Source organism: Corvus hawaiiensis, chromosome 16 (genome assembly GCF_020740725.1).
Source record: "Corvus hawaiiensis isolate bCorHaw1 chromosome 16, bCorHaw1.pri.cur, whole genome shotgun sequence".
NCBI lineage: Eukaryota > Metazoa > Chordata > Aves > Passeriformes > Corvidae > Corvus > Corvus hawaiiensis.
The window spans coordinates 16,165,487-16,188,330 of NC_063228.1; the positions used below are offsets into that span (position 1 = coordinate 16,165,487).

The following is a 22,844-nucleotide window of genomic DNA, read 5'->3' on the forward strand; positions in this document are numbered from 1 at the left end:
AACTAAGGGTCAGGGAGTGAGGGTGCAGCTGCAGTGTGACTGGGAGGAGCTGCCTTGTCAGGAAACAAGCAGCCTGTCCTCATGGTGGCCCTGCAGAGGATGAGCTGCTTGGAAGCTGTACTGTGAGCAGTAATTGCCTCTGAAGTACCTCAACAATAGTCTCATCAACAAAATGGCTTCAGTCAAGAACTTGTATTTTTATCTTTTAAATCAGGGCCATTTGAGCTGGGAGATTCTGATGCTGCAGCTACTGAGTGTGGGAGCAGCCTCCTCTGTCCTGAGGATTTGAGTACTGCCAAGCTTATATGGGAAATGTGTGGGTTACCTTTCAGTGGTAAAGCTTGGTTCCCCATTAGCACTGGAAAGTAGCTTGGAGAACAGGTCAAGCTTTGCCTTGTTCAAGCCAAAATGTTACTACACAGACACCTAGTGCTAGCAGTGCCTTTGGCATCAAACTAAACTGATGCATGTGGAGGGATGTGTCACCTGGTTGGGAATGAAAATATGTATGTATGTTTCACCGAGGTACCTGTCCAGTGAGTGGTGCAAGTCTCATGAAGAGCTGTGGCCAGAACATAAGGAATTCACTGAAGCTGTTTGGAGCTTCTAACCTGGCAAGGGTGTTGCCCAGGCCTGGTGCCACTGTACACCTTCTGGGCTATCAGGAGACTTAGCTATGAGCCAGTTTTAACAATAATCATTAACAAGTTAATTGGCTTATTTTTTGCTGTTTGCTAAAACAGTGATGTCTCTGCACTCACTTCTCAGCGGGCTGGCGCTGGGCTGGGCTGGTTTTGATTGGGAAGGGCTTTGCCTCGTGGCAGTGCGAGCAGAGATATGGTGGTAGGGCTGTACAGAGGTGTAAGTCAGCTGACTGAAGGAAAATCCTGGGTTCGTGCTGAAGCAGTGCCCGGGGGAAGGGGAAATTGCTGATCGGAATGGTGTTGGTCATTCTTTTTATCAGCAAAAGTAGCAGACTAAACCTCTGAATTAGGCTTTCCCCGGGGGTCATAAAGGTTTACAGAATCGGTCGGTTCATTGTGTCTCACTGACTGCAGAGGGGGCCTTGTGACTGACTGCAGAGGGTGCAGTGTGACAGCTTGCAGCTGGGGGGTGAATCCTGAACCCAGGCTCTGGAGAGGATGTTGCATCCAGCTTGCAGTTCTGGGGAGAGGAATTGCGTTTGGCAATTCAAGTTGTGTGGCAGGATAGGAGAGGGTCCTGCCTGGGGCTGCAAATTTGCTTAACATCTGGTTCTACCTTCTGTAAGGGGACCCTGCTGCCAGTCTTTTTGCCAATTGACAAGAATGGAAGCAAAACTGCATTTAAGAGAGCAACTAAATGCTCCCATCTCCAAGGGCAGTAAGCGCTTGAAAGGTCCCATATTCCAATCCCTGCTAAGGTCCCTTGTAGGTTGGTGACATCACGCAGAGGCAGTTAATAGGTACTTGCAGAACCAGTGTAGGGAAAATCCCTTCAATGGCATTTTGCTTCATGCCTTGGAACATGAAGCCTCTGTTATTAATATATAAACCCATGCAAGAAGAACAAAGCTGGGGTGAGCATGGATTGGGGGAGGATCACTTTGTGCCAAGTGCCTGCAAATACATGCAGAGTCAAATTAAGAGTCTGCACATGCTGCCTCAGCCATGACAGTGATGCTCTGAATCCTCTGTGATGTCTCCCGGGTGAAAACTCGCATTTCAGGTCCTTCACTGGTGCTATTGCATCAGCACATTTCTCAAGTGATTCGGGGCGTTAAGAAAATGAGGGACCTTTGGGGTTTTTGAAATTCCTTTAGTGCCAGGAGCACGGCAGCTCAGAGGGCAGTCTCAGCTGCTGGTGGTTGGTGTGGAAGAGGGGAAGGGGGTGGGTGTGCCGGCACAGCCATGATGCTCTGGTGCTCCATGCGTGGCTGGGAGCGCTGCAGTGAGTCAGCGGAGAGGAGAGGAGAGGAGAGGAGAGGAGAGGAGAGGAGAGGAGAGGAGAGGAGAGGAGAGGAGAGGAGAGGAGAGGAGAGGAGAGGAGAGGAGAGGAGAGGAGAGGAGAGGAGAGGAGAGGAGAGGAGAGGAGAGGAGAGGAGAGGAGAGGAGAGGAGAGGAGAGGAGAGGAGAGGAGAGGAGAGGAGAGGAGAGGAGAGGAGAGGAGAGGAGAGGAGAGGAGAGGAGAGGAGAGGAGAGGAGAGGAGAGGAGAGGAGAGGAGAGGAGAGGAGAGGAGAGGAGAGGAGAGGAGAGGAGAGGAGAGGAGAGGAGAGGAGAGGAGAGGAGAGGAGAGGAGAGGAGAGGAGAGGAGAGGAGAGGAGAGGAGAGAGGAGAGGAGAGGAGAGGAGAGGAGAGGAGAGGAGAGGAGAGGAGAGGAGAGGAGAGGAGAGGAGAGGAGAGGAGAGGAGAGGAGAGGAGAGGAGAGGAGAGGAGAGGAGAGGAGCCTCTGCAGCAGCAGCACAGAGACAGGGCCATCAGCAGTCAGTGCAGGCTGGGGAGGTTCAGGACCTGATGCCAGAGCTGCCAGCACAGACAATGCCTCCACAGAGCCTGCTGACCTTGTTCTTTGTTAACCCTTTCACACTGGTTTTTGTTTGTTTTTTTCCAAAGGCTGCAATTTTTGTTTTTTCACTGCTGTTGGAGAAGCATTTTTAAGTACCAGGATTTTATCTGTGATTGCTCAGGGATTGGCTTTCCTAGGGAGATAGGGCTTACAGAGAAGCATAGTAACCTGGAAAAGTAAATAAGCTTTGGGGAAACAAAAACCTTGTTATGAGACACTGATCCCAGAAACCAAGTTGCTGTTTTCAATTACAGAGTAACAGCAGAACTAATGACTACAGCTCTCAGTAAACCTTGTTTCCTTCCTAGGCTGGCCACAGGAATACTGCTGTTTCCAGCCAGCTGTACTGTCCAAACCATCACTGTGCTCAGGTGAGAGTTACTGGTCTCTGACACACTGGACTTACCGCCTCTGGCCTTAGTTTTACAGCTATTAACCATCTTTGTCTCTTGATGTAATTAAATCAAACCCAGAGCAAGTCTTCCCAATGCCACTTGCCCTGGAGTGGGAATTTTCTGTTTCAGGGTCAAAGGATTGTGTCCCAAAATGCTTCTCCATTTTTGTTCCTGTTAAAGCTAATAAATGCTGTTATTTTTTCTGCAAGACACACTTCAGTGAGCTCCTGAGAGCCACAGCTTTGTGACTTGTATCACTGGGTTTCTGCCAAGCTGGTTCTTGTGTCACGACACAAAAGCACACAGGGAAAAATCCTGTCCTGACCTTACAGTGTTTAAGGGCCAAGGCTTTTGGGGCCCACATTGTACCCACAAGGTACCCACAGACCCCTGACAGCTCTCTCTGACCTGACAGAGCACAAGCTGGAGAACTGGTGGCTTGTCTTTGCTATTTTCCTTTTGCTGATGGGACAAGCTGCCCTCGCAGGATCAGGTCTGGCTCTTTGGGATTCATCAAGGGGATACCAGAGACTGTGTAAATTCCAGACCCTGTTCTGGCACTTTGAACTGCCCTGTCCATGCTGTTACACCTGTGCTTTCCTCCTTTGCCTTTGGCAGAGGGGGAGAGCGTGACTTGAGTGGCAGAGAGTGAATTCAGCCACCCTCTCCTAATGGCTGTCTGCATGAGGTAGGCTGAGGACCAATCTTGGGAAATCATGTCTATTCCCAAGACTGGCAGCGTGTTCTAAGCAGCCTCCGTGTGTGCCTTGGGACAATTTCTTAGACATCTTTGTGAATGCTGGTGAAAACCAGAAGACAAGGCTGTATTTCAACAGCCCTTCTTCATGTAGCAGCAGTGCCAGCCCTGCTCCCACAGCTGCTCCGTGTGCTCCCCAGCTCCTCCCAAGTGCGCAGGTATAGCTGCTCTTGCTGCCAGGCAGTGGACCTAATTTGGGAATTGAGCCAGGTTAAAAATAACTCAACCTGAAGAAAAAAAAAACATCTTTGCTAAAGAAAGTGCAAGTGAAACTACAGCCTGTGATTCCTTCCACCTGTTACTAGGGCAGTGGAGAGAAAGAATATGGAATTATTATTAGAGGAGCATGCAGTATGGGTGATGCAAGCCAGGCTTAATTTAATGCTGAGAAATAAAAGGAGAACATCCAAAGGGGTAAGGCTTTAGCAGTAGATGCCATAGGTGGGGCTGGATGACATACCTACAGCCTCCAGGAGCAGATTCCCATCGCTTGGCACAGGCTGTTCCGTTCTCCCAGCAGTGCAGATGGGAGGTCTCAGCGCTCTGATCTAGGCTTGGGACTGGCAGCCTGAGGAAGCCTTGGACCTGTGTGGCTGGAGGGCTCTCAGGTGAAGCTCTGTCACTGCTCTGGGTGGGCCCGAGGTGGGGTATTTATGGTGGGTGTTCCTATGTGTGCAGTCAGTATTTGCCTTTACCTCGGCATCTCTTCCACTGCCAGCTAAAGTTACTGTCACAGCCCTGTCAGCTTGTGTGTTCCTGGGGAAGGGACCTGTTTTGGCCCCAGGCAGTTTAGGTGCCATACATGCCTTCTGACATCCAAATTCGATTTAGCAGCTCAGATGGGTCCTTTCTTCTTCATAGACAAATAAGCAGGGCTGAGAGCTGTTTTTGGAATTCATTTTCTCAACTAATTTTGAGGTCTCCTCAGCTCCACTTCTATGAAGCTAAAAATCATTCCCAGCAATACAGTGCTGAGTGTCCAAGATGTGCATAATTTCATGAGGAAAACCTTACAGCTCACCCAGTGCCAACCCCTGCCATGGGCAGGGACACCTTCCACTATCCCAGGCTGCTCCAGGCCCCATCCAACCTGGCCTTGGACACTGCCAGGGATCCAGGGGCAGCCACAGCTGCTCTGGGCACCCTGTGCCAGGGCCTGCCCACCCTCCCAGGGAACAATTCCTTCCCAATATCCCATCCAGCCCTGCCCTCTGGCAGTGGGAAGCCATTCCCTGTGTCCTGTCCCTCCATCCCTTGTCCCCAGTCCCTCTCCAGCTCTCCTGGAGCCCCTTTAGGCCCTGCAAGGGGCTCTGAGCTCTCCCTGGAGCCTTCTCTTGTCCAGGTGAACACCCCCAGCTCTCCCAGCCTGGCTCCAGAGCAGAGGGGTTCCAGACCTTGGGGCATCTCCGTGGCCTGAAACCATTCTTAGCCTCAAATTCCCAAAACAGTGCTGCCCTTAGTTTTCCCAGCCTCAACCGGCATCATTCCTAGCTCTCCCTTTCAGGCCCCTTTCCCAGCATCCTGCTGACAACAGGAGCAGCTTGTAGTGTGGACAAGCACTGACATCACGGAATGATAAGCATGGCACAAAACCTAATTAAAATCCAATTCCAGGCCAGACAGAGGTGTTACATTCATGCACAATTACAGTCCCCATCATTTATCTTTCCTGGGAGAGATTCATCAGCAGTGCCGGAGCACACATCACCGGGGTGGAACCGCGTCTCGTCAGCTGCCGTCGGGTACACGGGGGGCAGTGGGCCCAGGGTGCCACAGTGAGGGTCTTGGGATGGAGGTGTCGGGATGGGGATCTCAGGATGGGGTTTCTGGAGGGGGTCCCACAGCGGGGTCCCACAGCGGGGTCTCACGATGCCGGTTCACGGTGCGGTCTCACAGGGAGAGTTTCCGCGCCGACCTTCTCAAGATGGCGGCGCCCTTCTCGTGATGGCGGCTCCTCGGAGCCGGTCACGTGACGCAGGGCGGGCGGGGAATTCCGGCACGTGCTGAGCGCGCTCACGTGACCGGGAGCAGGCGGTGCCGCGGGCCCAGGCCCCGCCCAGGCCCCGCCCCCCGCCGCGGCCCCGCCCCCGGCCCCGGTGCCCCGGAGTGGGGACACCGCCCCGGGCCCGGCGCTCTTCGGGCACCGCGGGGCTGGTTCCTCACAGCGTCGCCCAGAGAGCCGGGCAGGGGAGGGAGCTCACCCTCCGCCTGCCCCCGGGGCGGTGCTCCGGTGCCTCCGCCCCTCACCGGCTGCCCAGTCCCACGGCAGCCGTTCGCACCAGAGCCGCGGCCTGGCCCTGCTCCGGCACGCCTGGTCCCCGCCCCGTGCGCCGGATACCGGGGGGGTTCGCGCTTCCCGCCGGCTCCCGCTGCCCCGCGATGCCGTCCAACAAATCCGTGTCGGACGCGCCCATCGTCCAGTTCACCAACTGCCGCATCCTGAGGGACCACCAGCTCCAGAGGTGAGGCGGGGGGTACCGGAGTGGCTGCGGGTACCAGGGCTGCTGGCGGTACCGTGATCTCCAGGGGTACCAGGGCTGTCCAGGGGTATCGTGGTGTCCGTCGGTACCGAGGCTGCGGGGGGTGCCAGGGGTGTGGGGGCTCCCGGACGGGCTGCCTACCTGAGCTGGCACCTGCAGCGCCCGAGGGACGGTCGCCACTTGCCCCTGTGCATCGGCTGCTGGCCCTCGCCCCACCGCGCTCCCATGTCCCGTGTCCCCTCTGACAGCTTTCGGAGGGAGATGGGGCGGGTGTGGTGTACCGTCCCTCTTGTTTTGCCTCTTCTGCCAGCCCCCTGTCCTTTTGGCCACCTTTGAGGGGCAGCGTGTGAAAATCCCATTCCCGTGAGTTTTGTAGAGCCAGAGCCAGGCAGAGAGGGCTGCCCGCTGTGTCCCAGCTGCAAGAGCAGCTGTGCTCTGGCAGACATCGCAGAGCCCGTGGCAGGAGGTGCCGGTGGGATCCACTCTGCCCAGATCACTGTCACTGGAGCACAGCCACCTGCTCCACGTGCTGCAGATGGCACCAGAGCTTGGTGTGTGTGATTGTCCCTCCAGGGAGGACCTGTGGGTGCGAGAGGGGAAGATCCTCAACCCAGAGAAACTCTTCTTTGACGAGAAGGGCTCTGCTGATGTCCAGCTGGACTGCAAAGACAGCATCATCGCCCCGGGCTTCATTGATGTCCAGATCAATGGTACAGTGAAGCTACACGCACTCACGGACTGGGGGCGTCCCGGGTTTGTCCATCCCTGACCCCCAGCCCCATGCTGGGCGTCCTGCCCATGGCCACATTTCAGCTGCTCAAGGGAGGTATGAGTCACCCAACTAATGGCAGAGAGCACTTTTGCCTGTGGTTGCTGCTGTTGTGTAAGTGATCCCCTTTGGCCAGGTGAGGGTTTCCTCTGAACTCATTTTTATCTCTATTTTGTCCTGCGCCTGCACTAGCAGGATGCCTGCCCTACCCTTTCCAGGACATGGGAGGAGAGGGCAAGACCTCCCAAAGGAACAAACATTAACTGCAAAAGCTCTCTTCAGAAGGAAATGGCTTGTTCTATGGTAGTTAAAGTTGGAAGTCTGATCCCTTTTCAGCTGGGAATCCTCACATTTTACCCTGCATCAAAATAAAAAGGTTGTGCTTGCAAAACGCTGGGATGCTGTGGGGAAGAGCATTTCAGGGGGGCAGCGATGGTGAGATTTGTACTTATGGAACCTTGGAATGTAGGACAGAAGTGGTGGTGGAGCCCTCTGTGTCAGAGCCCTACAAATGGAACAACTCCCTCCAGTCACACAAAATCTCTCTTCAGTGTTTCTGGGTGGGACACATCCACTGGGCAGGCTGTAGTTTCACCTCTGTTTTGTTTGTGGTGCAGGAGGCTTCGGGGTGGACTTCTCTCTGGCTACGGATGACTTCAAATCAGGTATTGACCTGGTCAGTCAGAAAATTCTCTCCCATGGAGTGACCTCTTTCTGTCCCACCCTGGTGACCTCTCCTCCATCCGTGTACCACCAGGTAAGGGGCCTTCTCCCTTCCCATCTGCAGGGTGATCAGGGACTGAGGTTGGTATCAGGAGGTGGATGGGCCAAGACTGGGATAACTGCCAGGGCAGAAAAGCTGTGGACATGAGGAGCTGGACTCTACCCTGGGTTTCTCGCCCTCAGCCTTTAGAATGCTGAGACAGCCATGTCTCCCAGGCGAGCTCTGCACACCAAGGCTTGGAGACAGCTTTTCCTTTGTGGGCTGCGATGGTCCCAAGTGGTCCGGCTACAAATCTCCCTGCGGACCTGACCTTTGGGTCTGATTTGGCAGGCTGGGGGCTGTGTCTGGAGTGCCATGTCTGACAAACCCCTTTCTCTAGGTTCTCCCTCAGATCAGTGTAAGAAACGGTGGAGCCCATGGAGCAGGAATCCTGGGTAAGTGGATTCGTCCCTCTGTGGTGCTACTCTAGGTGGGCAATTATCTTGTTCACAGTTGAGGTGAAAGAAGTTACAGAGCACAAATAGGGGCTGGAGCTCTCGGTGGGAGGGATGCACAGGTGGGCACAGACCCACCTTGCCCCTCAGGCCTGGCCTTTGCTGTGTTCTCTGTCATCATACACACACCTCTTCAGCCCCTTTGGGCCCCCTGGAGCAATGGCAGTGGGGTGGCTTGGCTTGGCCAGTGGCCAGCACTGCATCTCTGCCTGTGCTGAGCCCACAGTTACCTGAGCCATGTGTTTTGCTGCAGAAAAATGGCAAGAGTGCAACTGGAGCAGAGTAGACAGAGCAGGTTTATTGGTCCTTGGTAGGGGGAGGAAGGGTCATGGTTCTTTGTTCCTGTTTGGACAGGAGCCCACCTGGAAGGGCCGTTCATCAGCAAGGAGAAGAAGGGTGCTCACCCAGAGCACTGCCTCCGCACCTTTGAGGCAGGTGCCTTCCAGGACCTGCTTGCCACCTATGGCTCCCTGGACTGTGTCCAGATAGTCACCCTGGCCCCTGAGATGAGGAGGAGCAGTGAGGTGATCCAGGAGCTCACCAAGCGGGGCATCTGCGTCTCCCTGGGTAAGGGCAGGGGCACCCCGGGCTTAGGGGGGCTCCAGCAGCCCCTCCCTTGGGGCTGTGGCATCTCTAACAGTCTCTCGGTGCAACTGGACGGGGTGGGATTCTCTTCAGCCTGGCCGGTGTGGAGATGACAGACCTGTCACAAAGGGGGACCTCACTTGATGCCATCAATCTGTCATGGCAAGCGCCGAAGTTTGTATTGACTGAGGAGCCTCTGCAGTAAACACAAGGTGCTGTTCTAACACAGGGAAGAGTAGCAGTCTTACTTGGAGGTTTGATGATGTGGAAGGGTTCAAACTCTGAAGTTCCACTGCTTTAGGTCTTATGCGACAGCTGAAATAATTTTCCAAAGGTTACTGTTGGTTTGATAACTCTGTTTTTCAACCACAAGTGCTGTAGGAACCTCTCACTCCAACATCTGGCTGGCCTCTGACTTAAAACTGGCTGTGTTTTTCTTTTCCTTTGCTTCACAAACTCTTCTTTGTCTCAGATCATTGAAGAAGTTGGGTTTTTTTTTTAAGGGGGTGGAGGGGAAGTTATTCAGGGTGAAATTAAACCTCAGGTGAGAAGGGCATTCATACAAGAGATAGCAGACTATCTCTTATGCCACAGCCACATAAAGAACTCCAGAAAGGCAAGGTTAGCCCACAGAGCTGCTGTCCTGTTGGGGAAACAGAATTTTCTTTCTGGATAGTTTAATTCCCATATTCTTTCCTGGCACAATCCCCACTGTTGTGAGGGTATCCCCTGATATCTCTCTAAAAAACTTTAAGTATCTGAGGCCAGCAGAAAGGTGTGTCACTGGACCTCAAACCCAGCCTGAAGGCAACGTGCTGTGAGCAAGGCAGCATTTGTGACAGCTGTGATGTGAACACTGAAGGAGTTCAGGTGAAACACCCACCGCCAGAGTCCCCCCAGGTCATGGCCAGACACATCTGTGTTGAGGTTGCTCCTCAGACCTCAGGCCAGGGTGGGCCTTAGAGCATAATCCAGTGATGGAGTGTCTTTACTCCTGTAAGGAAATCAGTGATGGGCAGAGGAATCAGGCGTTGCTCTCTGTTCCCAGGTCACTCAGTGGCCAATCTGTCCCAGGCTGAGGAGGCTGTGCAGCACGGAGCAACCTTCATCACTCACCTCTTCAATGCCATGCTGCCGGTGAGTCCCCAGAGGCACCTGCCCTGCTCCAGGGCTGCTTTTGGGCTTTCTGTCCCTCCCCCCTTGGGTCTGTGTCCTCCCCAGCTGGTTTCACACTATGCTTTGCAATGAGGTTTTGGCACTGAACCTCTGGCTTCACATTCCTACTGCTGGATCTGAAAGAGAGTCAAGGCTGTAGCAGACTCTTGAAATTCATCCCTGAGAAGGACTAGGAAGTGTTGGTGGATGAGAGCTGGACGTGCCCTGGCTGTGTGCTCCCAGACTTCCTCCTGTGTGTGGGCAGCAGGGGTGGGGGGGGATTCTGCCCCCTCAGGTGAGACCCCACCTGCAGAGCTGCCTCCAGCCCTGGGATCCAACAGCACAGGGACGTGGAGCTGCTGGAGAGAGCCCAGAGGAGGCCATGGAGATGCCCCAAGGGCTGGAGCCCCTCTGCTCTGGAGCCAGGCTGGGAGAGCTGGGGGTGTTCACCTGGAGAGGAGAAGGCTCCAGGGAGAGCTCAGAGCCCCTTGCAGGGCCTAAAGGGGCTCCAGGAGAGCTGGAGAGGGACTGGGGACAAGGGCCTGAAGTGGCAGGACATTCTTCCTTGTCTTCCCACTGCTAGAGGGCAGGGATGGATGGGATATTGGGAAGGAATTCTTGACTGTGAGGGTGGGGAGGCCCTGGCACAGGGTGCCCAGAGAAGCTGTGGCTGCCCCATCCCTGGAAGCATTCGAGGTCAGGTTGGCTGGGGCTTGGAGCAACCTGCGATAGTGGAAGGTGTCCCTGCCCATGGCAGGGGTTGGAACAGGACAAGCTTTATGGTCCCTTCCAACTCAAACCATCCTGTGATTCTGTGATTCAAGGCAATGCCCAGGTTTGCCTGGTAAAGCTGCCAGGCACTGTGTGATAGAGATGACAGCTGCATCCCCTGAGGGGAAGAGTCTCAGCCAGTGCGTCCTGGTGATCCTCCACAGCTTGTCCCCTCTCTCCCCTCGAGCAGTTCCACCATCGTGACCCTGGCATTGTGGGGCTGCTGACAAGTGACAAGATTCCTGCTGGGCGGAGGGTCTTCTATGGCATGATTTCTGATGGCATCCACACCAACCCCGCTGCCCTGCGCATCGCCCACCGAGCCCACCCCAAAGGTGAGCAGTCCCCCCAGTGTCACCAGCCACTCTGAGCACTGCACCATCTCCCACAAGACATTCGTGCTGCCGTTGCTGCCTGGAAGGTCACAGCCACGTGTGCTGATCCCTCAGTCTTCCTGCTTTGGAGACACATGGTCCCTCTCCAGGGGGGTCAAGAGGGCACAGTGCTTGGAGCTGCAGCAAAATCAGCTGCAAAGTTGACAGGGCCCCTTTCCTTGTGTTCCACAGGCCTGGTGCTGGTGACAGATGCAATTGCTGGCATGGGGCTGGCACCGGGTCGGCACACGCTGGGTCAGCAGGTGGTGGAGATCGATGGGCTGAACACCTACATTGCAGGTAAGTGCTGTCCCTCTTGGTGAAGAGCTGGGGACACTGGTGCCACTGGCACCATTCCTGAGGAGCTGAGCACACCCTGCTGTCCCTGGGAGTGTGTGGCAGCATTTGTACCACCCTTTTGGGTTTTGATGCCTGAAGGATCTGCAGTGACTTGGCCTTGGGGAGAATGAAGCTCCTGGTAAAGAGGAGAAGTGTACCACCCTTATGGAGGAATCTGTCCAGTTGTAGCTGTCTGCAACACCTTTGAAAGCCTCATTACCCAGTGTCAAGGGTGCCAGAGGTTCAGGGGATCAGTAAGGACAGAGAAATCTTAAGAGATATTTATTGTCCCTTGTCTTTATTATAACACTACCACTTCTTGCTAGCTCCCTTGCTTGAAACTCCCTAAGTTTCAAATTCCCAAGTAGGTGAAGACTGGGAAGGTATTTCAGAGAAGGATCATTCCTTTCTCCATTCCCTTCCTCTGGCAGCAGATGCCTGCATTGTGAGCTGGTTTCACCCAGTCCAGCTGGTCTGATGGTGAAGCTAGAGGTAACACCCAGGTTCCTGTGCCCCAGCAGGAAGTGGCTGCAGGCCCTTCAGCTTGCTCCTCCTGCCACCCAGGATTTCTGCACTTCTGGTCCCATTATGCTTCCCTAGTGCCCTGCTTCTTGCTGTGAGCTGTGGGTGCTGCTCAGTGCCATCCTGTTTCTCTCCCAGGCACAAAGACCCTCAGTGGCAGCGTGGCAACCATGGACACGTGTGTGCGACACTTCCAAGAAGCCACAGGTAAGAGAGCCTTGTCCACAAGCTGCTGCTCCCTGCGTTGACATGGGAGGAAGTCTTGCTTTTGCCAGCTGTGTCCACTCCACCAGGAACGTTCCCACTCACCTGAGACATGACAAGGGCTGGGATCAGTGCCCTCAGATGAGCCCCTTTTTGAGGGGAAGTTTCATTTTAACCCATAGAACTAATGAGAGGTCAACTCTCCTGCTTCTTCCTCACAAAAGTGAATGATTTTCCCCTCTCCATACTGTAAGTGTTCAGTTTTCCTATGCCTGCTCTCTTCTGCAGGGATATTTCCCTTCCCAGCTCCAGCTGGCTGTGCTGAGGGTGTTCCAGCTTGGGTCTGTCAACTGCCTGGTTGACAGTTGCCTTGTCCAGGGGGATTTGGGCTGCTCTGGCAAGGGGGCTGGGGCTGCCCTAACGTCTCCCCAATTCTCTGTCCAAGGGTGCTCGGTAGAGACCGCGTTGGAGGCGGCGTCTCTGCATCCCGCTCAGCTCCTGGGGATTGAACATAAAAAGGGGACACTGAATTATGACTCCGATGCAGGTACTGGTATAGGCACAGCACGTACTGGTATGGAGACAATGGTGTCAGGGCTCACGAGTGCTGGAGCAAAGTAGGGGCTGCTGTAAGCACATGCTCATCCGCTCTTTCAGTGGGAGTTGCAGGGAGACATGCTACACCTGGGATTTGCTCTGGTCTTTTGCTCCAGTGGTTTTTCCCTTGGATGCTGGAGTGTTTGGGAAACCCTTTGGAGTGCCCCCCACATCTCAGCTGAGCAGAAAGCAGAGCTGTCATTGCCAGGATTGCACTGCAGTGCCATCCTGGGGTGGGGAGAAGCCCTTCCCCACTGAGCTCAGCCCTCCCCAGCCAGCCCCAGCAGTTCCCTCCTGACAGCTGCTTTCTTTCTCTCTTGTCCAACACAGATTTCCTAATGCTGAATGACAACCTGTATGTGCAAGCCACGTACATCGCCGGCGAGGAAGTCTGGCGACAGGATGCGTCAGGCATGTGACGCTGGGCTGTCCCAGTGCCCTCCAAGGCTCCCTGGCACTGTGGTTGGCAGCTCTGGCAACCACCCCCCTTCTCTCTTTTGATTTATTTTTTCCCAATTCCTTCCTGCAGCTCCCTCAAAGGAGCCTCATACCAAAGAGCTGCATTTTCCAGCTTCCAGTTACAGCCATGCCTGCCACGAATTTGTTGGTGCTCAGTTGGTGGCATGGGGAGAGAAGGCAGCTCTCGCTGGCAAGGAATGCCAGTCCTGGAGTGACCTATGGGACTGCACAGCTGTCCTGCCCCCAGACAGGTGCTCCTGTTGCCATCTGACAGCAGTGTGGAACTGTCCCAGCCTTTGCACGGTTTATACAGCACACACTAACCTGCTCTGCACCCAAGGCAGGCTCAAGCCATTCCCATTCCTCTGCCTGCTCTTTGCTTCGCTCCTGGGCAGCCATGACTTGTTAGACATCAGCTTCCACCAGCTCAGCTCACAGCTCTTCCCGTGACAAGGTTTCTGTTGTGTCAGCAGAAGCTGAGGATCACGTCTGGATCTCCTGACAGCCCTTCTGTCGTGTGTCCTCAGCACAAGGCTGCCACAGCTCGCTGACTCGGTGCCGCTGTGGGGCTGAATCCTCAGGGCAGAGATCAAACCCAGGAATACCAAGGCATTGCTGGTCCTTTGTGCCTTTTCCCTGCATGGCCATTGAGTCCACAGAGCTGGAGACATGGACAGCATCCTGCCACAGAAAACAATGTTCCTTTCACTCCTTGCTCTGTCTGGATGGGTTCTGCAGGCTCTGTGCCAGCCATACCAAGAAGAGCCTTTGCATCACCTGATGGGTTTGTGCATTCCTCAGGCCACGGATGGGGAGCTTTTGCTTTAGGGGATGCATCCAGACTGGTGGTGACAGGCTCGCGAGCCCTCAGTCCAGCTCAGGCACTGAGGGAGAGGAAAATTGCGGTGGGATACTGGCCTGTCAAGACAGATACGATGGCTCATTATTTTGTGCTCATTATCTTCTCCAATACTTGACTGTCAGCTTTTTTCCTGACACTTGGACTATTGAATGCAAGGACTGATGCCAATTTTGACCCTACTCGACCACTCCGAATAAACCTCGAAATAAATCTCAAGACAACGTTGGATAAGGCTCAAACCACTGAGGTGATTTTTGTAATGAGGGGAGGGCTTAGACAATGGCTAAGTCTCAGCAAGGGTGGAGATTGTAAGGCAGACAGAAGTCTGGCTAGGATTGGCAGAAGTGTGCTGATTTGTCCAGTACCATTTTATAATCTTTAGCAGCAACATTTGGAAGTGCTTTCCCAGCACTTTAGAGCTCTTCTGGAATCACTGTCAGCCTTGGAGAATTTCTAACATCAGCTGCCAGTGTCAAGAGAAATTATAACCTCCACGGTCTGAAGCGTTTGAGAGACACAAACCCCGTGCTGTGACGCGCTGTGCTGCTGCAGGACTGACCTCATGGGGATCTTCTGGCTGCTGTTGGAAACAATCCAAGGGGGGAAAATGCCTGTGAAACAAGGTGTCTAACTTTTTACTTACGAAATTAAATAATCAAAAGGAAATCTAATACAGAAATGGGCTTAGCCAGTACCTGTAGGTGTGTATTAACCTTTCTCGCCTGCCCGCGGTGCTGCGTGCTGGCATGGCCCGCGTCAGGCTGGCCCGTGAGGGGCCAGCGCTGCTCCTGCCGCGCCCAGGGGAGGCGGCACCGCCGGACACCCGCGGCCCGGCCCGGCCATGGACACGCGTGTGTCCGACAGCTCCCTGTGGGGCCCAGGGGAGCAGGGGGGAGCCTCGGCGGTCACGGATGCGCTGCCAAGGAGGGCGCTGGGCCCCGGGCCCTCGCGGGCGGAACGGGAGCGCGGGACGCGGCCGCGGCCGGAGCGCTGAGGGCGGTGCACACCGAGCCGGCCCCACCCCCAGCCCCGGCCGGCGGCGGGGGGAGGCCCCGCGGAGGCTCCGCGAAGGGTCTGGGGGCCCGAGCGGTCCGAGCGGGCTCCGGAGAGGCCCCGAGCGGACCCCGAGCGGTGCCGGCCCGGGCCGGGCGGAGCTGCTCCCGGAGCCCACACGGGAGCGGCCCGTGAGCGGAGGTGGGCGGGGCGGCGGGGCCGCTTCCTCCGGCGGCGGCGCGGGGAGCCCGGCATGGAGCGGGTAAGGCTCTGCTGGCTCTGCTGCTCGGCCCGCGCCGAGCCCTCGCACCGCGCCGGGCCCAGCTCCCGCAGGTTGTCCTTAAAGGCCTTCCCAGCGCCGGTGCCGTTCCCAATCCCTGCTCATCTCCTTATCCTGAATATTCTTTTCGTTCCCAGTGTTTTAGTGGGCCTTGTCCCCAGGCGGGCTGCAAACCTTAACTTCCACCTGCTTAGTAGGAGGCAGCCAGCGTAGAAGTACAGCACGTGGGGTCTCAAGGGCTTGTGTTTAGCCTAAAGATAAATTCCGTGTGTTACCAGAGCTGTGCTAAAGGGAAATGTCCTGCTATGGACACATTATGCCATTGCCTAAGCTTCAGGAAAAAAATGAGAAATCTTTTCATTTGGGGCCTTATAAAGGGGCAGGTGGAGAAACAGATGAAAAAAATATCTGCGGGAAGTCCTGGCTTGCCGGGAGTGGTGGGGTTTCCTGCTAGTAAGAGCTGTAGTTTTTATAATGCAGAGGGCTCATTTGGTGCTCTCCACGCAGGACATGTGTCCCTGTGCTGTGCTGATTTATGGTATAAATGAGCTGTTACACAGCAGACATCCAGTGTAAAGCCAGGTCTGATCTCCTGGGAGAGGGGAGAAAGCCTCAGAAAATTCAGTTTTGGAATCAGTTTTGGAGGTGAGAGATTTGTGCTTCTAAATATTCTGTCTTCCCCACACGATGTCCAAGGCTCCCCAAGGTGTGTTCCAGGAGCAGCTGGAGTGGTGCATTTTGCAACTGGAGGCAGATCTCCATCTCACTCCACACCCCGAACGAGGTATGTTTCTCTTTCCCAGCCCACATCCCCCATATTCTGGCCTTGGGTGTGATTTAGCAGATCTGGGTGTTTTCCTGTTTCTTCTCTCCTTTATGTTCCTTGTTCTTGTGTTATTTGGGATTTGTTCTAAACACAAAACAATATAAAGCATTGGGCTTTAAGGACTGTGTTTCTGGAAGCAGTTTCATCTTTCATTCATTTAGTGTTTGTTCTCCGTGTTTTCTGTATTCTTTGTTGTGTTCTTATTTTCCCATATAGTGGCTTGTTTGGTTCTGCTACAGCTCTGCCTTTGCTTTCCTTCTTAGGGAAATACTGTGCCAGGGTGTCTGGCCCTTAAACACCGGTAGGTTTATTTTTGTGAAGCTTGTTCCAGGGAAAAATTACATGGAAGATAAAGTTCTATAAGGTCATAGTTTGATCTCATCTGTCCAATTTGTAGAGCTGCAGACCAATGTCCTGCTCCAGGTCAGTACTTAACCTCTGGAGAGGGCTGTGAACCCTGTGTAAGATGCTCAGGTGAGTGTTTGCTGGTGCACCTGAGCATGGAGCAGTGACTGATAGGTGCCCACACCCTGTGCTTGAGCATCAGGCTCCAAGAAGAATTAAGGCTGAGAGGGTTGGGATTATTCAGCCTGGAGAGGAGAAGGCTCTGGGGAGACCTTAGGGCCCCTTCCAGGGCCTAAAGGGGCTGCAGGAGAGCTGGAGAGGGACTGGGGACAAGGGATGGAGGGACAGGACGAGGGGGAATGGCTTCCCCCTGCCAGAGATTATGCTTAGATCAGATATTAGGAAAGAATTCCTGGCTGTGAGGGTGGGGAGGCCCTGGCACAGGGTGCCCAGAGCAGCTGTGGCTGCTCCTGGATCCCTGGCAGTGCCCAAGGCCAGGCTGGACACTGGGGCTTGGAGCAGCCTGGGCCAGTGGAAGGTGTCCCTGCCCATGGCAGGGGTGGATGAGCTTTGAAGTTTCTACCGAAACTATTCTGTGATGAGACCATTTTGTTACAGCTGTGTCCTGTGCCAGTCCCATGCCCAGCAGCAGGGAAAGCAGCTCCTGGAGGGGAGGCAGGAGCTGAGCACAGGAATGAGGCAGCAGAAGCAGTGGCCTGGCCAGAAAAGGACCCCTTTGCACAGTATGTGAGCCAGGAGAGCTGAGCAGTGCTGTTGATGGTACCCAGGCTCTGCCTGGAGTCCCAGTCGCTGGAAAAGTCTGGTAAGGAGGCAGATCCAAGCTCTAGCCAGGAATTCAGGGTCTGGATCAATGAGTTACTTGGCTGTAGCACTGTATGCATGAGATCCTTGGCTCAGAGTAACTCCCAGGGGAGGGAGGAGAGCAGCTCCCAGGAGCTTTCTTTAGCTCTTGCTGCGTAGCAGGCCTGGCTTGCAGCCAGCCAAACCCTTTGAAATAAGGGTACATGTGCTCAGGACCCTGACACCCAGATGCTGTGAAGATACTTCCCACTTCTGTCCCACCATGGTCTGGGGTGCATCGGGTCCAGCATCACTGGCCGGGACAGGGAGGGAATTGTCCCGATCTGCTCTACCCTGGGGCAGCCTCACCTCGAGTGCTGGGGGCACTTTGGGGCACCACAATATCAGAAGGATCTAAAACTTAGAGAGTGTCCAAGGGGAGGGACACAAGGATGGGGAAGGGTTTGGAGTGGAAGCCATAGGAGGAACAGCTGAGGGCACTTGGTTTTTCAGCTGGAGGAGATGGAGCACAGAGCTCACCGGGGCTGCAGCTCCTCCCAAGGGGCAGTGGGGGGGCAGCTCTGATCTCAGCTCTCTGTGACCAGGGACAGGACCTGAATGGCTGGAGCTGTGTTAGGGGACTACTAGATGGATGTTAGGGGAAGGTTCTTTCCCCAGAGGGTGGTCAGGCGCTGCAGCCAGGAGAGGTGGGGTGTGCCCATTCCACAGTACTACTCTCCAGTTGTTCTGTGGCTTAAAATATGTGAGACAAATACTACAAGACTATATCTAGGATTTCCAAATGGAGGTCTTGGGGACCACTGTCACAGAACAACTCTGTTTTTTTAGAGGATTTGCTCTAGCACAAAAGCTTTGGATTTCTGTTGTGGTCAGGCTGGTTTGTAAGAGTCAAGCAAGAGTCCTGCTTTTCAGGGTATGCTCTCTACTCAGAGTTTTTTCCAGTTTTCCAGAGAAGAGACACTGAGCTAGGTTCTGGGATTTCTTTGCCTTGAGGGAAGAGTTGCTAAGCACTCTGTACCTTCTGTGCCATTAGCAGTGCACTTACTGCAGTGTAAGAGTCTGACTGTATGTAATAAGCAGTTAAGATTTTTTTTCCCCTCTCTAGGAACATCTCACAATATTTGAGCTTCTAGAAGCACTTGGAGTTCCCTTTCAGTTGAATGCTAGTTATGGATTAGTCAGAGGTGGTATGAACACAGAGCACATTCAGAGAAGACTCAGTCATCAGCATCCCACAGTGTGGATTTTAAGGCCCACCATAAACTGTTTCTTGTCTCTCTTGGTGTTTTCTGAGAGCAGCAGAAGAGACCCAACACATTCTCAAGGTCCTGCGCTGCCCTGAGACTCCTCTTGCAGAGAAGCAACAAGTGCTAAGCAATGTGTTTGGGGATTGTCATCTCAAGATGGATGAGGGTCAGAGGAGCATGAAGAAAGGTGAGCTTGAGCTGTCCCTCGGGGGATGGTGAGATTTAGTTCTTTTCTGTAGATTTCTTAGGTTGCAGCATTAGATTGAGTCACCTCTCTGGGCAGTGCCTTACAGTGGAAGCTGAAGTGGCACCCCCACAAGAGGAAACTGGTGTATTGAGAACACCAGCATTGAAGCAATATTCTTTCTCTTTTCTAGGTATGAAACCTGATGTTGTGGAAGTACAGCCAAGCAAGGGGCAGGCTGCAGATGGTGTGAAACAGTTTGACCCAACCCCTGAGGCAAGGCCAGAGTTGTTCACATCATCTGGCAGCAGCTTCCGATTTGATTTCACACTTTCTGAGACCAACCCAGAAGCTGACCCTGGTGACAGTGGTGCTGAGCAGGTACAGAACAATGTCAGAGCCACCAAGCAGGAGAACTGCAGTGCAGCCTTGAGGTTTGCTGCTTCTGGACAAGAACCCAAGTTTGCTTTCAACTTTGCCATCCCAGATGAAGACTGTCCTCAGCTTCAGTTACTTCCAGCAAGCCAACATACAGAGCACACAGCAGATCCTCCACTGCCTGCTGAATCAGCAGCTCTGCCACAGGCTGCAGCCTTGCAGAAGCCTGAGGTGACTCAAGTGTCAGGGAATGTACCCAAAGAGGATAGAAGCCATGTCACATCAAAGATCCCCCAAACAGAGACAGCCCCTCCAGATGAGGCAGTGACAGAGAAATCAACAGGAGGTGGAGCTGCCCAGAAGAAGAAAAAGAAGAAACAAAAACCACCTGTCAGTAAAAAGAAAACAGAAGAAACTGAGACCGGCAGGAAGGCAAAGGCAGAAGCTAACAGCTGTCAAAATACGGATACTTCCCATCAGGATGAGAAGACCTCTCAGGTAGTTAAATACTGATGGGATCTCATAGTTTATAAACCCTTGAGCTAGAGACACTTTATCTCTTTGCACAGATGAACAATTAGCAAACTGTCCTGAGATGGAAGCTGGAAGACCACGGTTGCTGCTTACATGTTCCAGCAGCTGTTTGCTTTCTCTGCTACACAGCTGAGGAACCTGACCAGTGCAAAGGAAGTTAATGGTCCTTCAGATTTGTGCAGAAACATTTCATGTTTAGGCTTGTGACAGCTAATCCTGGGGAGCTGGATGCCATGTTTTCTTAAGAAAATAAAAATAGGAAATGGAGGTAGGAGGTGCCAAGCTGGTGCCTGTGGGTGCTGAGCCAGGCCTTGTAGCTCTGATGTGCTTTGCTGCAGGATGAATTGCTTTTGTAGTGCAAGGAGCAAAGCCCAGGCGCAGAGCTGCCACCTGGTGTAGCCAAGGGCCTGTGGTAAGGCTCAAGGGTGCTTCTGAGAAGGTTCCTCTGTAGGGCATGACCCAGAAATCAACTGAAGTTGCAAGTTATGTGTAAACACAACATTAAGGCACACCCTGAGGTTTTCTGTTCTGCTGAGGTCCAGGTCTTCATTTTATTTTACTTTCCAGCACTGATGTAGATACTATTAACAAACAGTGCCAGCTGATCAATGCTGTAATACAAGATTGCACAAAACCTTCTTTTCCTTAATATTCTACAAGGAAATTGCACTGAGTGTTCCCCTGCCTCTGGAACATTCCATCCAAAGGTCTCCTTCACCTCCAGTCCTACCAATAAATGCTGCTGAGCACCAGAGACATGGGAAGAGTTGAAGGTCAGGTAAAGCCCTTGCAGTCCTTTGGAAGGACACTGTTGTAGGTGAAAGGAGACAGCGTGAGGGTGTCTGTATTTACATGTACACAGCAGTTAAGAATTGCTTCAGTCCCAGGGTGCAGCCCTGTTTCCCTCTCCCACTGCTGAGTTAGCCAGCTGGCTTTGCACAATGGGACTTGGCTTCCTCCATCTCAGTGGGCTTCATCTCCCTTCTCCTCATACATTTCTGGTTGAGCAAGCACAGAGGAGCTGAGAAGAAAGACTCAGCTTCTGATTTTGTCCATTGTTTGCTTTTTTTGATTTTGTGCAGGTTTGGGGATAGGGTTTTTTTATTGCTAATGTTTATTTCTCCCATCTGTAAGTTTATTTGAAAGCTGAAGAGCTTTCCAGAAAACAGCACCCTCTGAATGGCAGCCCCATATTAAATCCATCTAATAGAGACAGTGAGTTGCAACTAAACGTTTGCACAGTGCTCTTAGTTTCTGATGAAAAACACCAGAGGGAAAACATCATGAAGTCTATAAAATGATCACCAGAACATGATATTTGAAATAGTGCTGACTTTATGGAGTTCCCTTTCATCCTGTGTAGCAGCTGCTGCTGTAATTTTTGGGTGACTTATTTCCTCTTGCTCACTGTGCCTCGTGTTGATTGCAGTCAGATGAGCAGCTGCGGAAAGAGGTGGACTGGTGTGTGAACCAGCTGGAACTTGGCTTGAAGACACAGAAACCCACTCCAAAGCAAGGTAAGCATTGAAGAAGAGCTCTCTCCTGGGGGAAGCATTGGCAGGAATGCAGGGGCAGAGCCAGCAGGGAGCCTTAACCTGTGTGTTGTTTCTCCTTTGCTGCAGCTGAGGAGGCTCTCAGGGCAATCAGGACACTGCGCAGTGACAAGGCTCCACTGGTGAAGAAGCGTCAGCTCATGAGAGCCATGTTTGGAGACTACAGAAAGAAGATGCAGGAGGAGCTGTGCAGGGAGCTGAAGCTTATGGAAACAGGTAGGAGAACTTTGCATGGTGAGGAGAAGAAAGGGATTCAGTCCTGCCCTGTGCTTTGCAGACTGGGGCCTCACTATATGAGATGACTGAACGTCTCTTACAGCTTTTTTCTCCCCTCTTTAAGCTGCAAAATCTGCCAGGATCGTGGAGTTGAAGGGAAGCATCTGCAAGAAGAATGGCCAGTTTATCCGGAAGTGCTCGGGAGCCTGCAGGAAAAGCCAAGGTTCAGCAGAATCCCCTTCAGAGTCCCACAGGACACTTAACACAGGCTTATTCAATTTCACAACTCCCCAAGAAGAATTTCGCTTTAATTTCTTCTAGAAAAGTCACTTAGACTGAAACCGTGCCAGATCTCCTATAAACTGAAGAATGGTAGAAAGATGCTGTGCAGTAGGAAATGCCATGCATGAATCTCTGGATCCTCTTCCAGGGTGCCTTATGTAGAAGTTTAAACCTGATCTGCCTGCTATGCATGTGACCCCAAAACTCAGCCTACATGGTGCTCCTCTGTGCTCACACTGGAGAGAGGCACCTTTGAAAGGGTCGCCAGTGTAGAAGGATCTGCTTTTCTTCCTGTAGAATTGACATTAACTGTAGACTCTGTCTTTTATACCATGAGATCATCCCATTCTCCTGTTGCTTTTAAATAGAGCAGAGCTTTTCTAGCAGCTGAGGTGGCAATGCATCCAGCAGGGAATGGTTTGGAATCAAGATCCAGCAGTGGATAGTTGGATGCTTCCACTCCATGAGTCTGTGTGAATGCAGCTGCTGGCATCCAGCAAACACCAGCAGTGTTTGCCATCCCTGACATGGAGGAGCACGAGCTCAGGGCCTTTGGGGGAACGTGAGTGAGAACCGTTTTTGCTCATTCATCTCTTTCACTGACAAGTACAGCCCTAGAATAAAACTGCACATCATGATTTAATCCAGCCTAGGGATGTAAGGACAGTTGTTTCCAGGAAAACAGGGAAAATTTTTGTTGCTGAAGCCAGGTTGTGCACAGCTAGGAAGGACGTACAATCAACTCTTAAATAAAGTTTACTTTATAAGTAGCCCAGTTACAACCACCAGTGCCTCAGAGGGGAAATTAGCTGCATGCCAGCCTTGGGTGGTAGTAAAATGAACTGTCACAGCTCTTCCATTTGATTTGTATTAAATTTTGGCTTTTTGAATGTGTGTCTCCAGTCAATACTGCTTGAGTCACTGAACCCATCTCTTAAGTTCATGCAGAAAATCTTCCCCACCAAGCCTAAAAAACGCTGAAGGAAGAGAAGTGCTGCGAAAGGCCACATGTTATCAGGTGTTCCTGGGGAGCAGTGCATTCCTCCCTTTTATAGCCCAGTCAGCCTTTGTGAAAAGTGAGAATGGGAGTGCAGGCAGATTCCAGGGAGTGCTGAGAGCAGCTGAGAGATGGTGAAAAAATGTTGGCTGTGA

General features: G+C 53.0%; 2 protein-coding genes and 1 long non-coding RNA gene across 3 annotated transcripts; 2 read left to right on the forward strand and 1 right to left on the reverse strand.

The window, feature by feature from the left end:
• Nucleotides 1-5,782: 5,782 nt before the first annotated feature.
• On the forward strand, nucleotides 5,783-14,258 carry AMDHD2 (amidohydrolase domain containing 2). The gene is made up of 12 exons (XM_048320859.1): nucleotides 5,783-6,159; nucleotides 6,751-6,887; nucleotides 7,564-7,703; nucleotides 8,050-8,104; nucleotides 8,519-8,731; nucleotides 9,798-9,886; nucleotides 10,866-11,010; nucleotides 11,242-11,349; nucleotides 12,049-12,117; nucleotides 12,560-12,661; nucleotides 13,042-13,122; nucleotides 13,241-14,258. The coding sequence occupies exons 1-12, from the start codon at nucleotides 6,077-6,079 to the stop codon at nucleotides 13,618-13,620; spliced, it is 1,602 nt and encodes a 533-aa protein (XP_048176816.1). The 5' UTR covers nucleotides 5,783-6,076; the 3' UTR covers nucleotides 13,621-14,258.
• LOC125334220 lies at nucleotides 11,660-13,582 on the reverse strand. Its single transcript, XR_007207100.1, has 2 exons — nucleotides 13,495-13,582; nucleotides 11,660-12,612 (listed from the first exon to the last, which is right to left on the reverse strand). It is a non-coding gene; the product is annotated as an uncharacterized LOC125334220 (long non-coding RNA).
• Nucleotides 14,259-15,055: 797 nt separating the features above from the next.
• C16H8orf33 (chromosome 16 C8orf33 homolog) lies at nucleotides 15,056-22,582 on the forward strand. The gene is made up of 7 exons (XM_048320860.1): nucleotides 15,056-15,287; nucleotides 16,002-16,089; nucleotides 18,598-18,732; nucleotides 18,923-19,605; nucleotides 21,071-21,158; nucleotides 21,264-21,410; nucleotides 21,535-22,582. Exons 1-7 carry the CDS (start codon nucleotides 15,279-15,281, stop codon nucleotides 21,729-21,731), a joined length of 1,347 nt encoding a protein of 448 aa, XP_048176817.1. The 5' UTR covers nucleotides 15,056-15,278; the 3' UTR covers nucleotides 21,732-22,582.
• Nucleotides 22,583-22,844: the final 262 nt, after the last annotated feature.